Source organism: Filicampus tigris, chromosome 4 (genome assembly GCF_054856515.1).
Source record: "Filicampus tigris isolate MCC_2025a chromosome 4, RoL_Ftig_1.0, whole genome shotgun sequence".
Classification (NCBI taxonomy): domain Eukaryota; kingdom Metazoa; phylum Chordata; class Actinopteri; order Syngnathiformes; family Syngnathidae; genus Filicampus; species Filicampus tigris.
The window spans coordinates 5081877-5099129 of NC_141220.1; the positions used below are offsets into that span (position 1 = coordinate 5081877).

The 17253-nt window shown below is 40.0% G+C and overlaps 1 protein-coding gene across 3 annotated transcripts in view; it reads left to right on the forward strand.

The window, feature by feature from the left end:
* The window catches only part of ckap5 (cytoskeleton associated protein 5), a 45375-nt gene that overhangs the window by 15602 nt on the left and 12520 nt on the right, over nucleotides 1-17253 (forward strand). For 2 of the 3 annotated variants that reach the window (XM_086028338.1, XM_086028339.1), the window contains exons 14-33: nucleotides 363-461; nucleotides 2454-2564; nucleotides 2861-2953; nucleotides 3094-3279; nucleotides 4422-4516; nucleotides 5242-5425; nucleotides 5535-5674; nucleotides 7614-7788; nucleotides 10506-10619; nucleotides 10742-10870; nucleotides 11017-11211; nucleotides 11330-11450; nucleotides 11693-11778; nucleotides 13523-13633; nucleotides 14155-14277; nucleotides 14762-14911; nucleotides 15042-15245; nucleotides 15336-15471; nucleotides 15579-15772; nucleotides 15855-16030. In XM_086028338.1, the coding sequence (XP_085884464.1) occupies nucleotides 363-461; nucleotides 2454-2564; nucleotides 2861-2953; nucleotides 3094-3279; nucleotides 4422-4516; nucleotides 5242-5425; nucleotides 5535-5674; nucleotides 7614-7788; nucleotides 10506-10619; nucleotides 10742-10870; nucleotides 11017-11211; nucleotides 11330-11450; nucleotides 11693-11778; nucleotides 13523-13633; nucleotides 14155-14277; nucleotides 14762-14911; nucleotides 15042-15245; nucleotides 15336-15471; nucleotides 15579-15772; nucleotides 15855-16030 (2822 nt within the window). The remainder of the gene's footprint in view (nucleotides 1-362; nucleotides 462-2453; nucleotides 2565-2860; nucleotides 2954-3093; nucleotides 3280-4421; nucleotides 4517-5241; nucleotides 5426-5534; nucleotides 5675-7613; nucleotides 7789-10505; nucleotides 10620-10741; nucleotides 10871-11016; nucleotides 11212-11329; nucleotides 11451-11692; nucleotides 11779-13522; nucleotides 13634-14154; nucleotides 14278-14761; nucleotides 14912-15041; nucleotides 15246-15335; nucleotides 15472-15578; nucleotides 15773-15854; nucleotides 16031-17253) is intronic. The other variant, XM_086028341.1, reaches the window with a different exon arrangement.

A 17253-nucleotide genomic window follows, 5' to 3' on the forward strand; every position in this document is an offset into this window, starting at 1 on the left:
AAAAAACAAAAAAAAAACAACACTTTTTGACATGGTACTACTATGACTATGGTGCTTATTGGGGGTTAAGAAGGTAACAGGTCAGATGAGATGGTTGTTCCACTCCACCCCCCTAACAAAACTAAAACAAAAAACAAACAAAGCTAATACTTGTCATGCACTACTGTTGGGTCATAATGGTGGTTTTAATAAATATAAGAAGTGTTTTTTTGTTGTTGTTTTTTTTGTCTTGGTTGGGGTGCGGGGGTTTAACTCCCACATCAAAGTAAAATGCATAAGCCGAGAACAAAATCTATCCAAATTTTATCCCCAGTTTAGCTGTATAAAATTAGCTGTGATTTATGAATCTCTTTCTGTAACAGTCTGCCGGTCCACCAAAGAAAGGCAAAGCAGTCGCTGCTTCCAGTGGGAAACCCAAAAAGAACACGGAAAGTAAAGACTTCACAGAAAGCGAATTGTCGGTAAGTCAGAACTCGTTTTGGGCTTTGTGGCATTGCATAGTCACAACAGCTTTGTTGTCTAGTAACGACCCAATAGTTGCGTTTTCTTGCACTTGACCAAATCTTGATCAGATTTTTTTTTTTTCAGTATTCTTGTGGCTAAAGTAGCTTTACGGTCCGCCAGAAGTGACCATCTAATGCACACAAAGCGAGGCGGCTGAATGTGACTGAACGGTTTTCATGTGTCCACAATTTGAATCGCTGACTAATGGTGTTGTAGAATCCACAGATGTAACGGCCAATCAAAAATGCCATATTGTATCACGAGCTTTCAATTTATCCATCCATCATCCAAACCACCAATACTCACAAGGGTCGCAGGGGATGCTGGAGCCTATGCCAGCTGTATTTGGGCAGTAGGCGGGGTACACCCTGGTTTTCAGCCAATCGCAGACCTTTTCTTCCATCCATCCATCCATTGTCTTCTGCTTCAGACTTCTCTCTTCCCAACCACATTGTCCAGCTCCTCCTGAGTAATTCCGAGGTGTTCCCAAGCCAGCTGGGAGACATCTCCAGCGTGTCCTGGGTTTTCCTTGGGGCCTCCTCCCATTGCGACATGCCCAGAACACCTCATCAGGAAGGCATCCAGGTGGCATCCTGACAAGATGCCCGAGCCACCTCATCTGGCTCCTCTCAACCTCCCGGTTGACCGAGCTTCTCACCTTATATCAATCAATCAATCACATTTTATTTATATAGCACTTTTCATACATAAAAATGCAACTCAAAGTGCTTTAAAACATTCAAAGCAAAACATAGAATTATCTTCAATCAAAAGAAAAGATAAATTATTTAAAAGTACCTAGATTCTAGATCTAAGGGAAAGCCCAGACATTCTGCGGAGGAAACTGTTTTTGGCTGCTTGTATCGGGAATCTTATGCTTCGGTCATAACCACAGCTCGTGACAATAGGTGAGGGTAGGAACGTAAATCGAGAGCTTTGCCTTCCGTGCTGACGCTGCACCGATCTGCCTGTCAATCTCCTGCTCCATCCTCCCCGCACTCGTGAACAAGACCCCGAGATACTTGATTTACTCCACTTGGAGCAGGATCTCATCCCTGATGTGGAGTGGGTACTCCACCCTGGAGAGGGCACTCAACCATTTTCCGACTGAGGACCATTGTCTTTTCATCCCAACCGGTTGACACTTGGCTGCGAAACACTCCAGTGATAGTTGAAGATTGCGGCTTAAGGAAGCTAACAATACCACATCATCTACAAAACGCAGAGATGTAATACTGAGACCACCAATCCGGACGTCCTCAGCACCTTGGCATCTAGAAATTCTGTCCATAAAAGTTATGAACAGAATCGGTGACAAAGGACAGCTTCGACGGAGTCCAACCTTCACTGGAAAGGAATCCGACTTACCACCAGCAATGCGGACCAAACTCTGACATCGGGTGTACAGGGATTTAACTGCCCGTACTATTTACTAGTTCACAACAAAAATTGTGATTCTGGATATGAAGCGAGATTTGTAATATAGTTGCATCGACCAGGGGAGTCCGCTTCTTCCTCTACAATCGTTCCATGTTTATAGAACAATTAAATTTTTTTTTTTAAAAAGTACAGTTTTCTGTTGCAACAAGTTGGGATGTTTGCAGCGGTCAATCGCCAGGTGTGCCGATGTGAGTCACTAACTGGATTTTGTCTGAAACTCAAAAGTAAAATATCTGATACCGATCTGCTATGTAGACTTGTTCTTGGTTTCCAATGGAAAGATTGCATGTTGATGCTCCCCTGGCAGAAAAGGATTTCAAAACACTCGAAAGAGTCAGTCAGCCGTCAGGCGGGTAGTGAATATTGGACAGAAGCGTTCTGTCAACCTCAGGGTAACGACTTGGAAATTCTTTGTGCGTTTCGTGATGGCTTACATTAATTTGTTGTTGAGACGCTGTTTCTCTTTGACCCTCACAAGTGACATGTTGCCGTTCGCGTTTTGATTTCAGGTTGAGGTGTGTGAAGAGCGGGCGGGCGAAGTACTTCCTGCATCCTGTCTTGAACAGCTGGATTCAGCTAACTGGAAGGAGAGACTCGCCAGTATGGAGGAATTTCAGAGGGTAATCTCTGTTGTATTTAGGAAATATTACCATTTTTTTGTATAATCAATCACATTTACACACACAAATTACTTAAAACCAACTTTAACTCATTCACTGCCAGACATTTTCAGACCCTCTTTTACCCTAACTTTTGAAAAAAATTGAAAAAATATATAAAATTCCTGGGATTGAATGGCCTGACTGTGAATAGGCAAGTAAATTATTTGTTTTGAAGGCTTTTGTCGCCTAGAAGAAAAGCGGATAAGCCGCATTAGAGGAAGGAATGTTATTGATGGATTCGTATTTCTTTCTAGGCCGTTGAGACTATGGATAAGATGGCGATGCCATGCCAGGCCTTAGTCAAGATGTTAGCCAAGAAACCAGGGTGGAAGGAGACAAACTTCCAGGTAACTTTTGTATCATGTTGACTCGAATTAGTTTTGATTGTCAAAACTAATAAGCAACCTGTTAATGGTGCAGTATTTATATTCTCTAGACTTTCTATGATTCTAATTCATTCCGATGTTTTGGGCTGCTCTTTCTTCAGGTCATGCAGATAAAGCTACACATTGTGGCCCTTATCGCTCAGAGAGGACAGTTTTCAAAGACATCAGCCTCTATTGTTTTGGATGGTTTGGTGGACAAGGTTGGCGATATCAAATGTGGTGGAAATGCCAAGGAGGGAATGACTGCAATTGGGGAGGCCTGCTCACTACCATGGACTGCCGAACAGGTTTTCACCTTTAAAAAAATATTATCTTTTCAAACACCGAAAGTAGGTCTTCTGCTCTCGGTTAGTGTTATGGACACAACCTAGACAGCGAGCTAAACATTGAAAGAGCTCCAAGAAAAGGAGACATGGTTGTTGTAGGCTTTGTAGGCTATGTCTTTATCCCCTTCTTTTCTCACCGTTTTTAGTTGTGAAACTGTAACATAAGAGACAAAATAAATTACATACATGCTCCTACATACACAAACATTACAAATGTCAGCATCCCAAATGACAAATCCCTCTCCTTCTGCCATTATGTGGTATGGAAAGGTGACGAAAACGTATGCAATGTTAAAGTTAAAGGCTACCACAATGCCTCGCGCTGTTCAAGCTGTAAATACAAAGAGTTCCCCTTTCCATACTGGTACAGCTTTTTTTGCGTGCCTTTAGTGAATAATACAGGAATTGAAATCAGAGGTTTTGCATCACAGTTTCCAAGGAAAAAATTGCATTTTGTAAAGGTCGGAAAACTCAAAAATTCCCACTTTCCTGTAATACAGCCTAAGTGCTTGTGTGATCGGGTACACTTTTCACAGAAGTGTGGCTCTAACCGCATTAAAGCGGAGAGTACAGTATACAACATTTTGAACACCAAAATACCAGGCAATTTAATAAGTGTCTTAATTAAGTCAGCAGTGGTTCAAATCAAGTAAATGACTAAAATATTTTAATCTTGACTTGAGAAATTAAGTACATTTTAAAATGCGAACTTTTTCACAGCCGAAACCGATCAGCTGAAAATTATGTTCTCGTTCCTGGATCAGGACAACCCTAATAAGCAGTGTACGTTAGCGTGGCACACTTCGACCTACAGGAGTCGCAAAAAAATAATTGTCCTGAGAAAATTAAATTAATTAATCGATTAATCACCCAGCCCTACCAGAAAGTGATTCACAGGATAGTAATGGTTTATGAAGGCTGTACTGTATTTAACTCATTCACTGCCAGGTATTTTCAGACCCTCTTTTACCCTAATGTTTGAAAAAATTAGAAAAAAATATAAATAAGTTTCTGGAATTGAATGGCTACACTGTGAAAAGACAAGTGAATTCGTCAGTGTCAGTGAATGAGTTAAATTGGTTTGTTCCTTTTTTTTTTTACAGGTTGTGTCTCTGGCATTTGCGCAAAAGAATCCAAAGAACCAGGCAGAGACTCTCAACTGGCTGGCAAATGCTATGAAGGAATTTGGCTTTGCTGGGTAATTTTCATTTATTATTTGTCTTTGTTGTAGTAATTTCCTACTTAAAGGTCAGGGTGCAAACATTGAAAACTTTTCTGTAGCCCTCTAGAACCTCCTTTACAATGCATAACTGTCATTAAAATGTGATTAGGTCGTTGGTAGACAGCAGTTTAATCACTAAATACAATTCAGAATGTGTCGTCTGCCATTTGAATCTCGCGCCCCCTCATCTTCGGCTTTTTCTGGAGACGTGACGTCACAGGGGCCGGAGGATTCAGTGACTACTAATCATGAACGATCTGATAACGCCCCCTTTTGTTGGCTCGTGTGTTTCAAAATCCTCTCATTCCAAAACATCGGTCGCCATTGAATGTGCTGTGTTGTGTATAGCGCATGGAAATTGTACAGTCTATGGTGTAGCGAGCGGTTTAGCTACATCTACGTCACTTCCGGTGGCTAGAGCCACGATTCCTCAAGCTTCCATGAGGTTTGGAAACACTCGGAATGAGTAAGTAAACCTATTTTCTGGTGTTGACAACTTGCAGGAAGTGACTTGTATGTATTATAAAACCTATTACCAATGAGGATATGAATTTTAACAGACTCTAAAAAATGTTTGCACCCTGACCTTTAAACAGTCCTGACTACAAAATTGACTCGACTTGATAAACTCAAGAGGCTTTGGCAAAAGTAGAGTAAGAGGAAAATGTCAAGAAAACTGACGTTTTACCTCTCCTTCTCAGTATTAATGTGAAAGGTTTTATCAACAATGTGAAGACAGCCCTCGGAGCTACTAACCCAGCTGTTAGGACTGCGGCAATTACGTTGCTGGGTGTTATGTATCTCTACATGGGAGCTCCACTCCGTATGTTCTTTGAGGATGAGAAACCAGCTCTCTTGTCACAAATAGATGCGGCATTTGAGAAGGTAATGGTTTTTTGTAATGCTCACAATGGTAACCCTCTTTTTTCAGTTTCGGCTAACAAGCGATCCATACCAACTACCTTCAATTCTCTTTTGTATTTCTGCATCGTAGATGCAAGGCCAATCACCTCCAGCTCCAACAAGATTCACCAAGAAGACTGGCAATGAGGATGAGTGTGACAATGCAGAGGAGCAAGAAGATGATGTGGGAGGACAGGATATCATGGACCTACTGCCCAGAACAGAGATTAGGTGATTTACTGAAAATTAAAGTTTGCCATTTGGAAGTAGTACAAGTTACTTAGCTGCATAGTTATAAGTGTATGCATGGTAAAACACCCATAGGTGTGTCATAGGTTTTAACTGCGGATTGAGTTTTTGTAAAATTGACTAACCTTTGTATACCCTGAGTCTGGCAGGTTTATTTAGTTATTACCGTTCTGGTATTTGATTACATTATTCTGACAACTTCTGCACCTTTTGTTTTAGCTCCTAAAATAATCGTGACTACACTGAAGAAAATACAACTTGTCTATTTTGTCCTAAAACGGTGTGGAAACACTTTAAAATATAATTAACTGACTTTTATGGAAGCAATTGTTAGTGCAACATAGCAAGCATGTTGTTTACACGAAGTTGCGGTTCAGTGAAAGGGACAACCGTTCTGTAAACACTTACTTCTTTGTTGTGAAATGCAGTAAAGCCAATTTTCACAGGAGCAGAACATTTTAGTTGGCTTGCCCAACTTACTGTAAAATGTTATTAGTTTGTTCCCTGGAAATTTAGAGTTCTTCCAACTTTTTTTTTTTTTTTAAATGTAGTCTAAAATATTTGCAGTCAGTCAAGTCATTAGACTGTTTTCTTTGTTTCCCCTTACTTTTAGTTTTTCTTTTTTTTTTTTGCCATCCAAAGCTAATATTGTAAACGGATAAAAATTTTACCCATTCACTTTTTTCCCTTCAACGATCAAAGCCACTATTCTCTACATCCCCACTATGTTCTGCACTTCCCTCCAAGTGTGGCTACATTGTTTTTTAAATAGTAAGACCATGCATGCTGGTTAATAGTGGTCTTAATTATTTTGTATGAAGTGAAGATTGTCAGTGACTGTTTATTGTATTTGCTAAATATTTTTGATACATTTACCATTGCGCGATTTGTGTAAAACGTTCAAACTACTCTCTAACAGTTGATGACTTTATGACGAAATTATGCTGAGTACCAACTCTGGGAAAAACAGGCAACATTAGCGACTGGGGCCTGGACAGCTGCAGAATTTCTCAGAAGTCTACAGAAACATTCTCTATGCAACCAAACTGATTGTGAGTTCTACAAAGGAAAGAAGTGTGAAAGAATAAGTGATTTTAGACTGCCCAAACAGTCTCCAGACTTAAACCTGAAAGAGCATGCATTTTACCTGCTAGAGGCAACTCAAAGGATTAGCCCCCAAAACGAGCAACAACCCAACAAGGCTGCTGTGAAATCCTGGAAAAATATCACCAAAAAAAATGCAAAATGTTGGTGACATCACAGGGTGGATGGTGTAGATCATGTGTATGATTTTGACAATTTTATTTGTATAGCGCATTTCACAAGAGTTAGAGTTGTAACAAAGCACTTTACATACAAACAATCAAATAGCCATAATACAACAAGGGAAATCATCGAGGTCGTATCTCCGGTCGGATCAAAAGCCAGCGAATAGAAATGTGTCTTCAACCGGGTTTTAAAAGTGGACAGAGAGGGGGCTTGCCTCTTCCAATACCTAATCTCACTCAAACATTTGATGTTTGATTACAAATAGTGTTGTGCTTCTGGTCGACATGTATATATCTGGAACTAAAAGCTGAACTGTTGATCTCATTATCTCACCTCTTATTTATTGATGGAAAACCATAATGTTTTGGGTCGAAAACTTTGCCAATACAGTGGTACCTCTACTTACGAACGTCTCTTGATACGAAATTTTCAAGTTACGAAATGCCTCAACAGGAAAATATTGCCTCTAGTTACGAAAGAAATTTCAGGATACGAAAGGTAAAAGTATGGGGTGATACTCGCAGTATGGGCTGCTACATTTTCTACTTAAGAAATTTCTTCCAGAACCAAGTAGAGGTACCACTGTACTTTTGAAATAAGTACATGTGAAAAGTAAGCAAAAACTAATTCAACCTTTTGTCCCACCTTTTAGCGACAAAATCACTTCTGATCTGGTTTCTAAAATCGGGGATAAGAACTGGAAGACTAGAAAGGAGGGTCTAGATGAGGTTGCAGCCATCATCTCAGAAGCAAAATTCATCACAGCCAACATCGGGGAGCTCCCTCAGGCCTTGAAAGGACGACTCAGTGATTCCAACAAGCTCCTGGTAGGTGGAATATGAAAATATAGGAATTGGGGAGCAAAATCCCAATTTTTATCTATCTCGGGCGGGGTTGCGATTCATCCAATTGCTGTCGACTGAAAAATACATAACGCTGCGTAAGGGGGGCGGCATGGCTCAGTGGTAGAGTGGTCATTTCCCAACTCGGAGGTTGTGGGTTCGATGCCCGGCCATTGTGACCATGACGAAGTAATCCTTGAGCAAGATACTGAACCCCCAGTTGCTCCTAATGCTGTCATCAGTAGGTAAAATTAGGTACAGTGTGTGAGGCTTTGATTAACGAAGGTAGAAAGGTGCTATACAAGTGACAGCCATTTACCATTTAACATGTAAGGGCTCAGCTTGTGAAAGTCACATGACCAAACCCAGAAAACAGGTGAGCCGTGACTATCGTTATCTGAGCCCTTCGGCACTGTGATGCCATTTTCAGTCCCCCTCGGATGAAAAAAAAAAAAAAACAGGTGGATTTATCTGTTTAATTCATTTCATTCAGTTTAATAATTTCAAATTAAATGAAATATTAATTAGAATGCCATGTTTAGACTAGTGGCTGGACTAGGCGAACTTATTATTGTCAAGAAAATGTTGGACTTGACTTCCACTTTAAATGCCAATCAGAGCACTGTATTAACAAACGGATGATTTAATGTATGACAAGTACATGTACAAATGCCAATTCTCATGAAATTGAGACATTGTGTCAAAGTTAAATAAAAACTTTGCTGCTGCTCGATACTCCGTACTGCTGAAGCTCCCCTCTCAGGATTCCCTGTGGGCCATGGTGTACGCAGACCTGGGCACAGCAGGGTTTTTCTTGCATTCAAAATTGCATGGCGGCCGTCTCCAGCTAATTTTGTGCCTGCCTGGAGCCAGAGTGATTGATATCGCTCAACACAGCGTAAAGCTCCAGCTTTTCTGATTGAGCGATTGATGTCCCTCTGCGGCAGCAACATATTTTAACTGCAGTTGCAGCGTTGGCCCCGATGGAGAGCCACTATTGCAGCATGCCGTTGTCAACCCCATTCAATGTTTATTTGGTGAGGGACGGCACCACAGGAAGGAGCGTTGCTGGGCGGCGCTGCACATACTCAGATGTCTGCCACAACGGCAAATCCCCTCGGATTGAAACCTATTTTACTTTGCGGCGGCGCAATTGTGATGTCAGAAAGCGTTTCCAATAGTAAAGGGGCTGGCAAGCTATTTACTGCTATTTTGGCAGACTAATTTGACGACAATAGAGGAAGTCTTGAGAAATAAAGTGTACTGTATTAACACTGAAAGATACATTTTGTCTCCTCTTGATTTTCCTTTCTAAAATGAGCAACGACCGGGCTTTCTTTTGTAACAGTGAAAGGCACGTTTTGTAAACCGGTGGGAAAAGCCCCACTTTTTACTTCTTGGTCGATTGCTACGTCAGCACTTCCGAATATGAGTACGCTGTTGTGCGTATGGCTAAGAACTTGTTCGAACGCGATTGAACAGATGACATTCGGCAAGCGAGGTATCAGCTACAGCATCTCATGCGTGCACTTTGACGCAAATGAGATGCACGGGGAAAAACCCTGAGATGTGTTGCCTACCAAGTTCACTCTCAAAATGGGGGGGGGGAAATCAGCGCATAACAAAAATATGAAGTTCAACCCAGGACGTTCTAACACAGTTTTTGTTGAATGTAATGGCAGCCTCACTAAAAAAAACAACCACAAAAAAAAAATAGCAACACCAGCACAAATACTAAAACAAAACATGGAGATCTTGTGAGCTCACACGCTTGGAGCTTTTCTACAGGGTCATTCTGCTATATGTTTGGAATCATTTGAGTAAGGCTTCACATCGTCAGCGGAACTTCAGTTCCCTCGATGCAAACATCAAACAGGAATTCTCCAAAGGGGACTGAATTCGCAAGCACCAATTGCTTTCGTTGAAGGTCAGGCAGAAAAATAGACAGTTGTTCCCCTAATTTATGAAACACGTTTAACTTACTTGAAGGATTGAGCACTGCGTAAGCTAAAAAAGCCATGCAAGGAAGGGTAGTTTGTCAAAATATGCTAGAGAGCGAGCAGACGGGATGGGGTAGTTTGTGAACCTATATGTATAATGCGGCTCTTTGCAGTAACACTTTAAACATGGTGGCTCTAGTTTTAATAAATGAATTCTTTAATGTGATAATAGTCATTCTTACTGGAAATCTTAACTTCAGTTGAATATACAGAATGCATGCACGTCATGGCACATGGTCAGGAGGCTACCACCTCTGCCTCAATTTGAGCCAAAAAAAAAAACTGTCTTAAATTATGTTCCCTCTAAAAGAAAGTGAGTCAGTTGAATTTACAGAATACATGGCGCATGGTCAGGATGGTCCCACCTCTGCCTCAATCTGAGCCAGGAAAAAGCCTGGCAAAGTACGGCCTAGGCCCCAGGGGATACATCCGGCCCGCCCACAGTTTCTGAAGTCAAAGTAAAATGTAAAATATGCAGTGCTTTTATTTTACGTGCACACGTATGGATGTTGGTACAAGTGAGGTAGTGAGCAAGAGCTACGACTGGTCTGTCAATGATTTTATAATTCCCACTTGTCTACGTGTTTGTATTGTATTGTATCATGCGTTGTGCAATACAAATGCATGAATACAACCAAGGTTTAAATAAGTGGTCTTTCAACTTTGTATTAAAATATTTTAAATGACTCTGCATATGTCCAGGTCCAACAGAGCCTGACTATTCTGCAGCAGCTTGCCTCGGCCATGGGGCCTGGACTCAAACAGCATGTTAAAACACTAGGATTCCCCATCATCACTGTGCTTGGAGACAGTAAGGTACACAAGATGAGGGCACAAAATATTCATGTGCATTATTTGATCATTTTCTACATAAATCATGTTTAAGATTGCATAAACTGCTTGTATTTGTGCTCTTAATGAACATTGTTTCACTTTAGAGCAATGTCAGGGCAGCTGCAATGGCCACTCTGCAGGCCTGGGTGGAGCAGACTGGGATGAAAGAATGGCTGGAAGGGGAGGAGCTATCAGAGGAGTTAAAGAAGGAAAATCCCTTTCTGCGTCAAGAGGTACAAAGAACATGACAGACTTTAGAGTAACGTACATAATGGACGCGTGGAGGGGAAAAAAATTCTCATTAAAAAAAAAAGTTACCCTCTGAAATAATTGTAATAATCTTCCAAAACATAACAACTGTATTTCATTTCTCTGAAAGTTGTTAGGATGGTTAGCTGACAAGTTACCCTCAATGAGATCCGTGCCAGGGGATCTGATGGGCTGCATCCCCAATCTATATGCGTGCCTAGAAGACAGAAATGGTGACGTGAGGAAGAAAGCTCAGGATGCTCTCCCCACATTCATGATGCACCTTGGCTATGACAAGATGAACAAGGCTACGGGCAAACTCAAGGTGCTGGAAAATGTTTTTGAGCTTTGAATCGCAAAATTAAAAAATGTGTTTTAACGGTTTCTCAAAACAGTAGTACATTGCAGTGCATCCTATAATGTCTATCCTTGCTTTCTATTAGCCATCTTCTAAAGACCAGGTTGTAGCCATGTTAGAAAAGGCCAGAGCAGTGATGCCAGCTAAACCTGCAGCTCCAGCCAAAACTGGAGGAGCAAAGGGCCCATCAGAGACAAGTAGACCAGGTTTGTATCACTCAGTAACTCTAGCTCTGCGCATTAAGAAATGAAACGGTACAAATCTTAATTTGTTACCACGATTATAGTTAGGGATTCACATAAACATTTTGCCGTGGTTCTCAAATGAGCACCAGGGTTTGTTGTTTGGTGCACACGTATGGCCTGATTGGCATTTATTTTGCTTTTTGAGTAAAATCCCACATACTATGTGATCTGTGTAGTTTAAAATGGTTTCATATTTTCTCCAGCCTCCAGGTCTCAAGCAGTCAGTGAGGATACTGCCGATAATAAACCTGACGCTAAAAAGGTCAGAGGCGGAGTAGCTGCAAAGAAGGTACTGTACTGTATGTTAGTATCAACACCTGTTTCAAACACAGTATCAGTTATCATTATACTGCAATTTATGTGGATTTTTCTTTGTAATGTGTATTATTGGTAGCATTTTATTTGTTTTTAATTACTCAAAATTAGGACCCTCCCCCCATGACCTAATGTAGATCATTTTAACATATTTAATCATCAATTAATAATAGGTCAACTTGACTATGGAGAAAAAAAAAAACTGGTCTATATAAAGATGAAATAAAACACCTTCTTAAACATAAGGTGTTTTAGTAGAGATGGGCTATATGGCTGAAAAATGTTTCACAGAAGTATTTCATAACAGTCAATATTGATAAGTTATTTAAAAAAAACAAAACTATTTAACACAAGAAAATGCAAGATCAAATGAAAGCAAAATTATTAAGAGGAAAAATACCATTTAAAATATCTGGTAAAACAAATTTTCAATGACTGTACACAGTTTTTGTGTACGTTGTAGTGCAAAGTTGCTTCTCCAGCACTGCACTGTGAATGCTTATTAGCGGAAGACACTAACCCAAAGCAATATCGTTGACAGTTACATTAACCTTCATTCAATGTTCATACAGTGTGAGTGTAGTGAAACAAATACTCACTTGCAGTGAATGCATTAGCGTTGACCAGCGTCTTTGGACTACTTTATCTTTTTAACGACTCGTTATTCCCAGTCAAGCCAGGGGTGACACTCCATTCATATTTTACTTACCTGATTGTGACTTGTGTGATAGTGAAGGTCGTAGTTGGTTAAAGACGGTGAACTTTTTTTTTTCTTTTTTCTACACTACATATCCAGAGGTGTTTAATCGGGTTAGTGCGGACAATATAATCTTAATGCAGGAGTTGTACTGAGTCGACTGGTCAATTATTTGAAAGGCCATATGCCACATGCACATGAGTGCGCAAGCACACTTAAGCGTTGGTCAAGCTTTTTCTTCCTGTCTGCAGACGAGCAGCTCGTTGACTTGGCTGCACTCAAAACACGTTTTTGTGCTCAAAGGCTCTTCTTAGATGACTGTTATTGTGGTACAAATGTAACGGCACGTTGTAGTCTCTGCCTACAACACACACAATGCCAGGGTCGGTGTTTGCTTCCTGTTTTTTATTTTATTTTTTTATTGAACAATTTATCGCAAGCATTTTCTATTGATTTTGATCACGTGTCTAACACGGTACGTATTGATATTGAATTATCGCCATGCCCTAAATTGTTTTGTTTGCAATTGAAATCTGAGCATTAAAATACCTGCTTTTAAGTCTCCACCATACTGTTATTTTGCACCATTCAATCTGTTTGGCCTCCATACTCAGTATTTTTTATTTTATTGTATTTTATTTATTTATTTATTTATTTATTTATTTTTCAAAAAAATGTCATGCCAAATTTACACCAATGCAAGTGTGATTTGAACAAAAAAAAAAGTTGCAATGGAAAGTTAGATACAGCTCAGGTATGTAGTGCTTTTTTAAAAAAAAAAAAAAATTGTAATAACAAGACCCCAAAAAATTAAAAGCATATCACTGGTGAGCTATATTTAGAACTGGCCCGCCCCGCCGGCTACTATATTGGTCCTTGGGGCTACCTGCCCACAGGTACCACGCTGAAGACCCCTGTTTTAGACACTTGGTAGTGTTGTATGTCTGTGTATATCATTTGTCACCCCTCAGTTAGTTCTTGACTGATTTGTCAACATGGTTTGGTTTTTCTGTTCGCTCAGCAACCCTCTCCCCCTGAGGAACCTGACACTACCCCTCCCTCAAAGGACAAGGACAGTAATGCTAATAAAAAGCCCCTCAACAAAGGCAAGACTGCTGCTGGCAGTCAACAGGTAGATGTGGAACAGATGTGCTCCTGATGAGACAATTGTTGCACAACTACCACTAATCAAATGTTTCTGTGAGCTCTGATTGTCAATTGAGCAATGGTCCAGCAAACATAGACAAGTTTTGATAGACTAATACACTAAGCGCTAAGCTTTAACATTCGTCGTGAACCTTGGCTTGGTGTTTACACTGTTCAATTCTGAGACCGTAGTCACTAATGGTGGTGTTACTATTTAAATGTATAATCTCACTAATACACTCTTTTGTCTGAGGTAAAAGCTTACTAACCCATCCACACATCAGTTTTAATGAAATGAATGTCACCCTTCATACAAAGTATGATTCAAATTGCAGTACCTGCATGCTTACAAGTTGTTGCATGTTTAGGAACTAATCATGATAGTCAGTTGCATTGTTCTTTCTGTCACTTACACGTTTTTTTCTTTTTGGTGTGATGTACATGTTTTTGTGTTAAATGGATAGTATCAAAATGTTTGATATTTTGGCCTTGCCTCACTTATTTCAGAGTACATCTACCAAGAAGCCCGCAGCCAAAGGAATGAAAGAGGATGAGGATAGGTCTGGGCCCCTCTTCATCCTTGTCCCCAATGCTAAAGAGCAGAGGATCAAAGAGGAGAAGCAACTGAAGGTACCCGATTGACTGTAATAATGCATAAACAAGAGAGCAGAAAATATCTACAGCCAACTATTCAGTATTGTCTGTATTTCGTTAGAGAAATCTTTGAACGTGACCTCATTATAAACGGAACATGTGGTATTCCGGATATTTAAAAGAATAAATATATAAAAATATGATGGGTCACTCTGCCAGTGATGTAAGCGTCGCTGTGGAAGCTAAGCGGGCCCTAGCAGATGAGTCCAAAGTTAGCTGAAAGCTAATGACTTGATCGCTGCTAGTGTTCATAGATTCATATCAGCAAAACTAACAAACACAGATGCTAGCAGGCTAGCCTCAAGTTCGCTGAAAGCATTCCATTTTGGAGTGTTGTGAAATATAATGGCACGTGGCCGGTATCACTGAAACACAGAGAACCAATATTTTCTGGAACATTTTAATGAGTAAAATGTAACACCCGCATTTAGCTTTGAACTTTGTTGTTCTGTTCAAATAGATTTTGAAGTGGAACTTCATCACTCCTCGAGATGAGTATTTGGAGCAGCTTAAATCTCAGATGTCTACCTGCTTTGCCAAGTGGCTCCAGGATGAACTCTTCCATCTTGACTTCCAGAGACACGTAAAGGCCATTAGTGTCATGATTGAGGTGAGAACGCATGTGTTGATGCTTCCTTTCTCCTATGAAATTTCCAACATACATTTAGGTTCTTGTTTCTTTGGATGCCTATGTCCCACTGAATTATTTAAGCAGTCACTGCACTTGTGTTATTTGACAGAGGTTGGAGAGTGAGAGTGATGCCACCATAAGCTGTCTGGACTTAATTCTTAAGTGGTTCACTCTGCGCTTTTTTGACACCAACACCACAGTCCTCATGAAGGTGCTGGAGTATTTGAAGCTGCTTTTTGTCATGCTCGGAAGGGAGAACTATCATCTCACTGAGTATGAGGCAAACTCCTTTGTCCCCTACCTTCTACTCAAGGTAAGCACGCACTACACTTACATGGCTGGACAAGCTTTTTCTCTGTGAATGATCTTTAAGTCTTGGTTCCTTCTTTCTTCTTTTTCAAAGGTTGGAGAGTCTAAGGATGTGGTTCGCAAAGATGTCCGGGCAATACTGGGCATGTTATGTAAGGTTTACCCCGCATCTAAGGTCTTTCCTTACCTCATGGATGGTACAAAGTCCAAAAACTCCAAACAAAGAGCTGGTGAGTTGCTATAATATACTAGCCAACTGTCGTTGCATTCCATTCTTCACATTTTATTGCTCGCTGTGAAGTATTCTTACAATGTGTCTGTGGATTTATATCTTCAGAATGTCTCGAGGAGTTGGGTTGTTTGATAGAAGGCTATGGAATGAATGTATGCCAACCAACTCCAGCCAAGTCTCTGAAAGAGATCGCAGTTCATATTGGTGACAGAGACACTTCTGTCCGAAATGCTGCTTTAAACACAGTAGTGGCCGTCTACAACGTCTGTGGAGACCAAGTCTATAAACTAATTGGAAATGTAAGTTGAAGGATTGCAGTAGTCTAGGCTTTAAAACTTGACTCCCCAATTGACATTGCCGACCCCCTTCCATCATTTCCAGTTGTCGGAAAAAGATATGAGCATGTTGGAAGAAAGGATCAAACGTTCGGCAGCGAAGAAGACTGCTGCTGCTCCAGCCAAGCAGAGTGTAAATGAACGCTCTATAAGAGATCACCCACCCAACCCCAATGGCACTTTCCTTCGCAAGTCTGCACAGGAAGAACCCAACAAACTCAAGTAGGTTACAAAAGGAACATTTGCACCATAAATAGGGGTTATTTGCAACAAACAATGTTTTGATATTTGGGAGACGCTTTCATGAATGGTTATATATTGCTGGCGTTAGGCGGAATACTTTTACCTCCAAAATCATCAGGAGACCCCAAAAAATGACGTATTGGTTCAACCGTCAACATTGCATCATCAAAGAGAGGCATTATTTACAACACTTTAGCTCGGTCAGTAATTTCTAAAAGTAACACACGTGAACTGACCAATAGTAAATATATCGTTTTTCACACTACAACAAGAGTAAGATATGGAGCTGTCATAAATTGATTTCATGTGTACATAATTGGAAATGTGTACTATTTAAGGTGCCAAGCCTTTTTTTTTTTAAATGCTCGGCCACTAAAATGAGTAAATGCACTTTATAAAACGACTGAGCATTATAATTGGAGGCCAATGTAACACGCACAGCATATCGTCGCTGTCCTGTGAAACACTTATCTCCATTTTTGTATTTTTTTTATTTTTACATGAATGGTGTTTCCGTTACAGACATCGCATTAATGTGAAAATTAATACGTGTTATTCACAGGACAGCGATGATGTTCACAGTAAACAGTGCGCTAATAGAACGATGTAAATGTTTCACTTAAAATGTAATACTTTGCTTTCCTAAAAGATTAAATGTAAATGTACTAAACAGTTCAAACTGAACTGTCCTTGATTGTTTCGCATACCACAAGAGGGATGCCGCATACCATTACCCTACTAGTACCTGGCTTTGAGAATCACTGCACTAATCTTTTTCACCTCAGAATATGTTTAAAGATGTAGATTTAAATGTCTCTTTCCCTTTATCACCCTTTCCCCCCCCTCACAACCTTGCATGTTGGCTTACTCTTAACGGACTACAAAAATAAATGTGCGTGTGTGTATATAGATATATTAGGGCTGAACGATTCTGGAAAATCTAATTGCGATTTTTTTTTTTTTTTTTTTTTTTTTTTTTTTTTTTTTTTTTTCCCCCCTAAAAATTTTGATTGTTTTTTTTTTTGTCAAAGTCCTTTTCTAATATATTTTTCATTGTTTGAATAATCGTGATTTCAATTATTACCAAAATAATCGGGATTAATATTTTTTTTATAATCGAACAGTCCTACCTTTTTGTAACTGTAGTTTAACACGCAAGACACACATTTAACTCAACTTTGTTTCAATGAAAAAATGTTGAA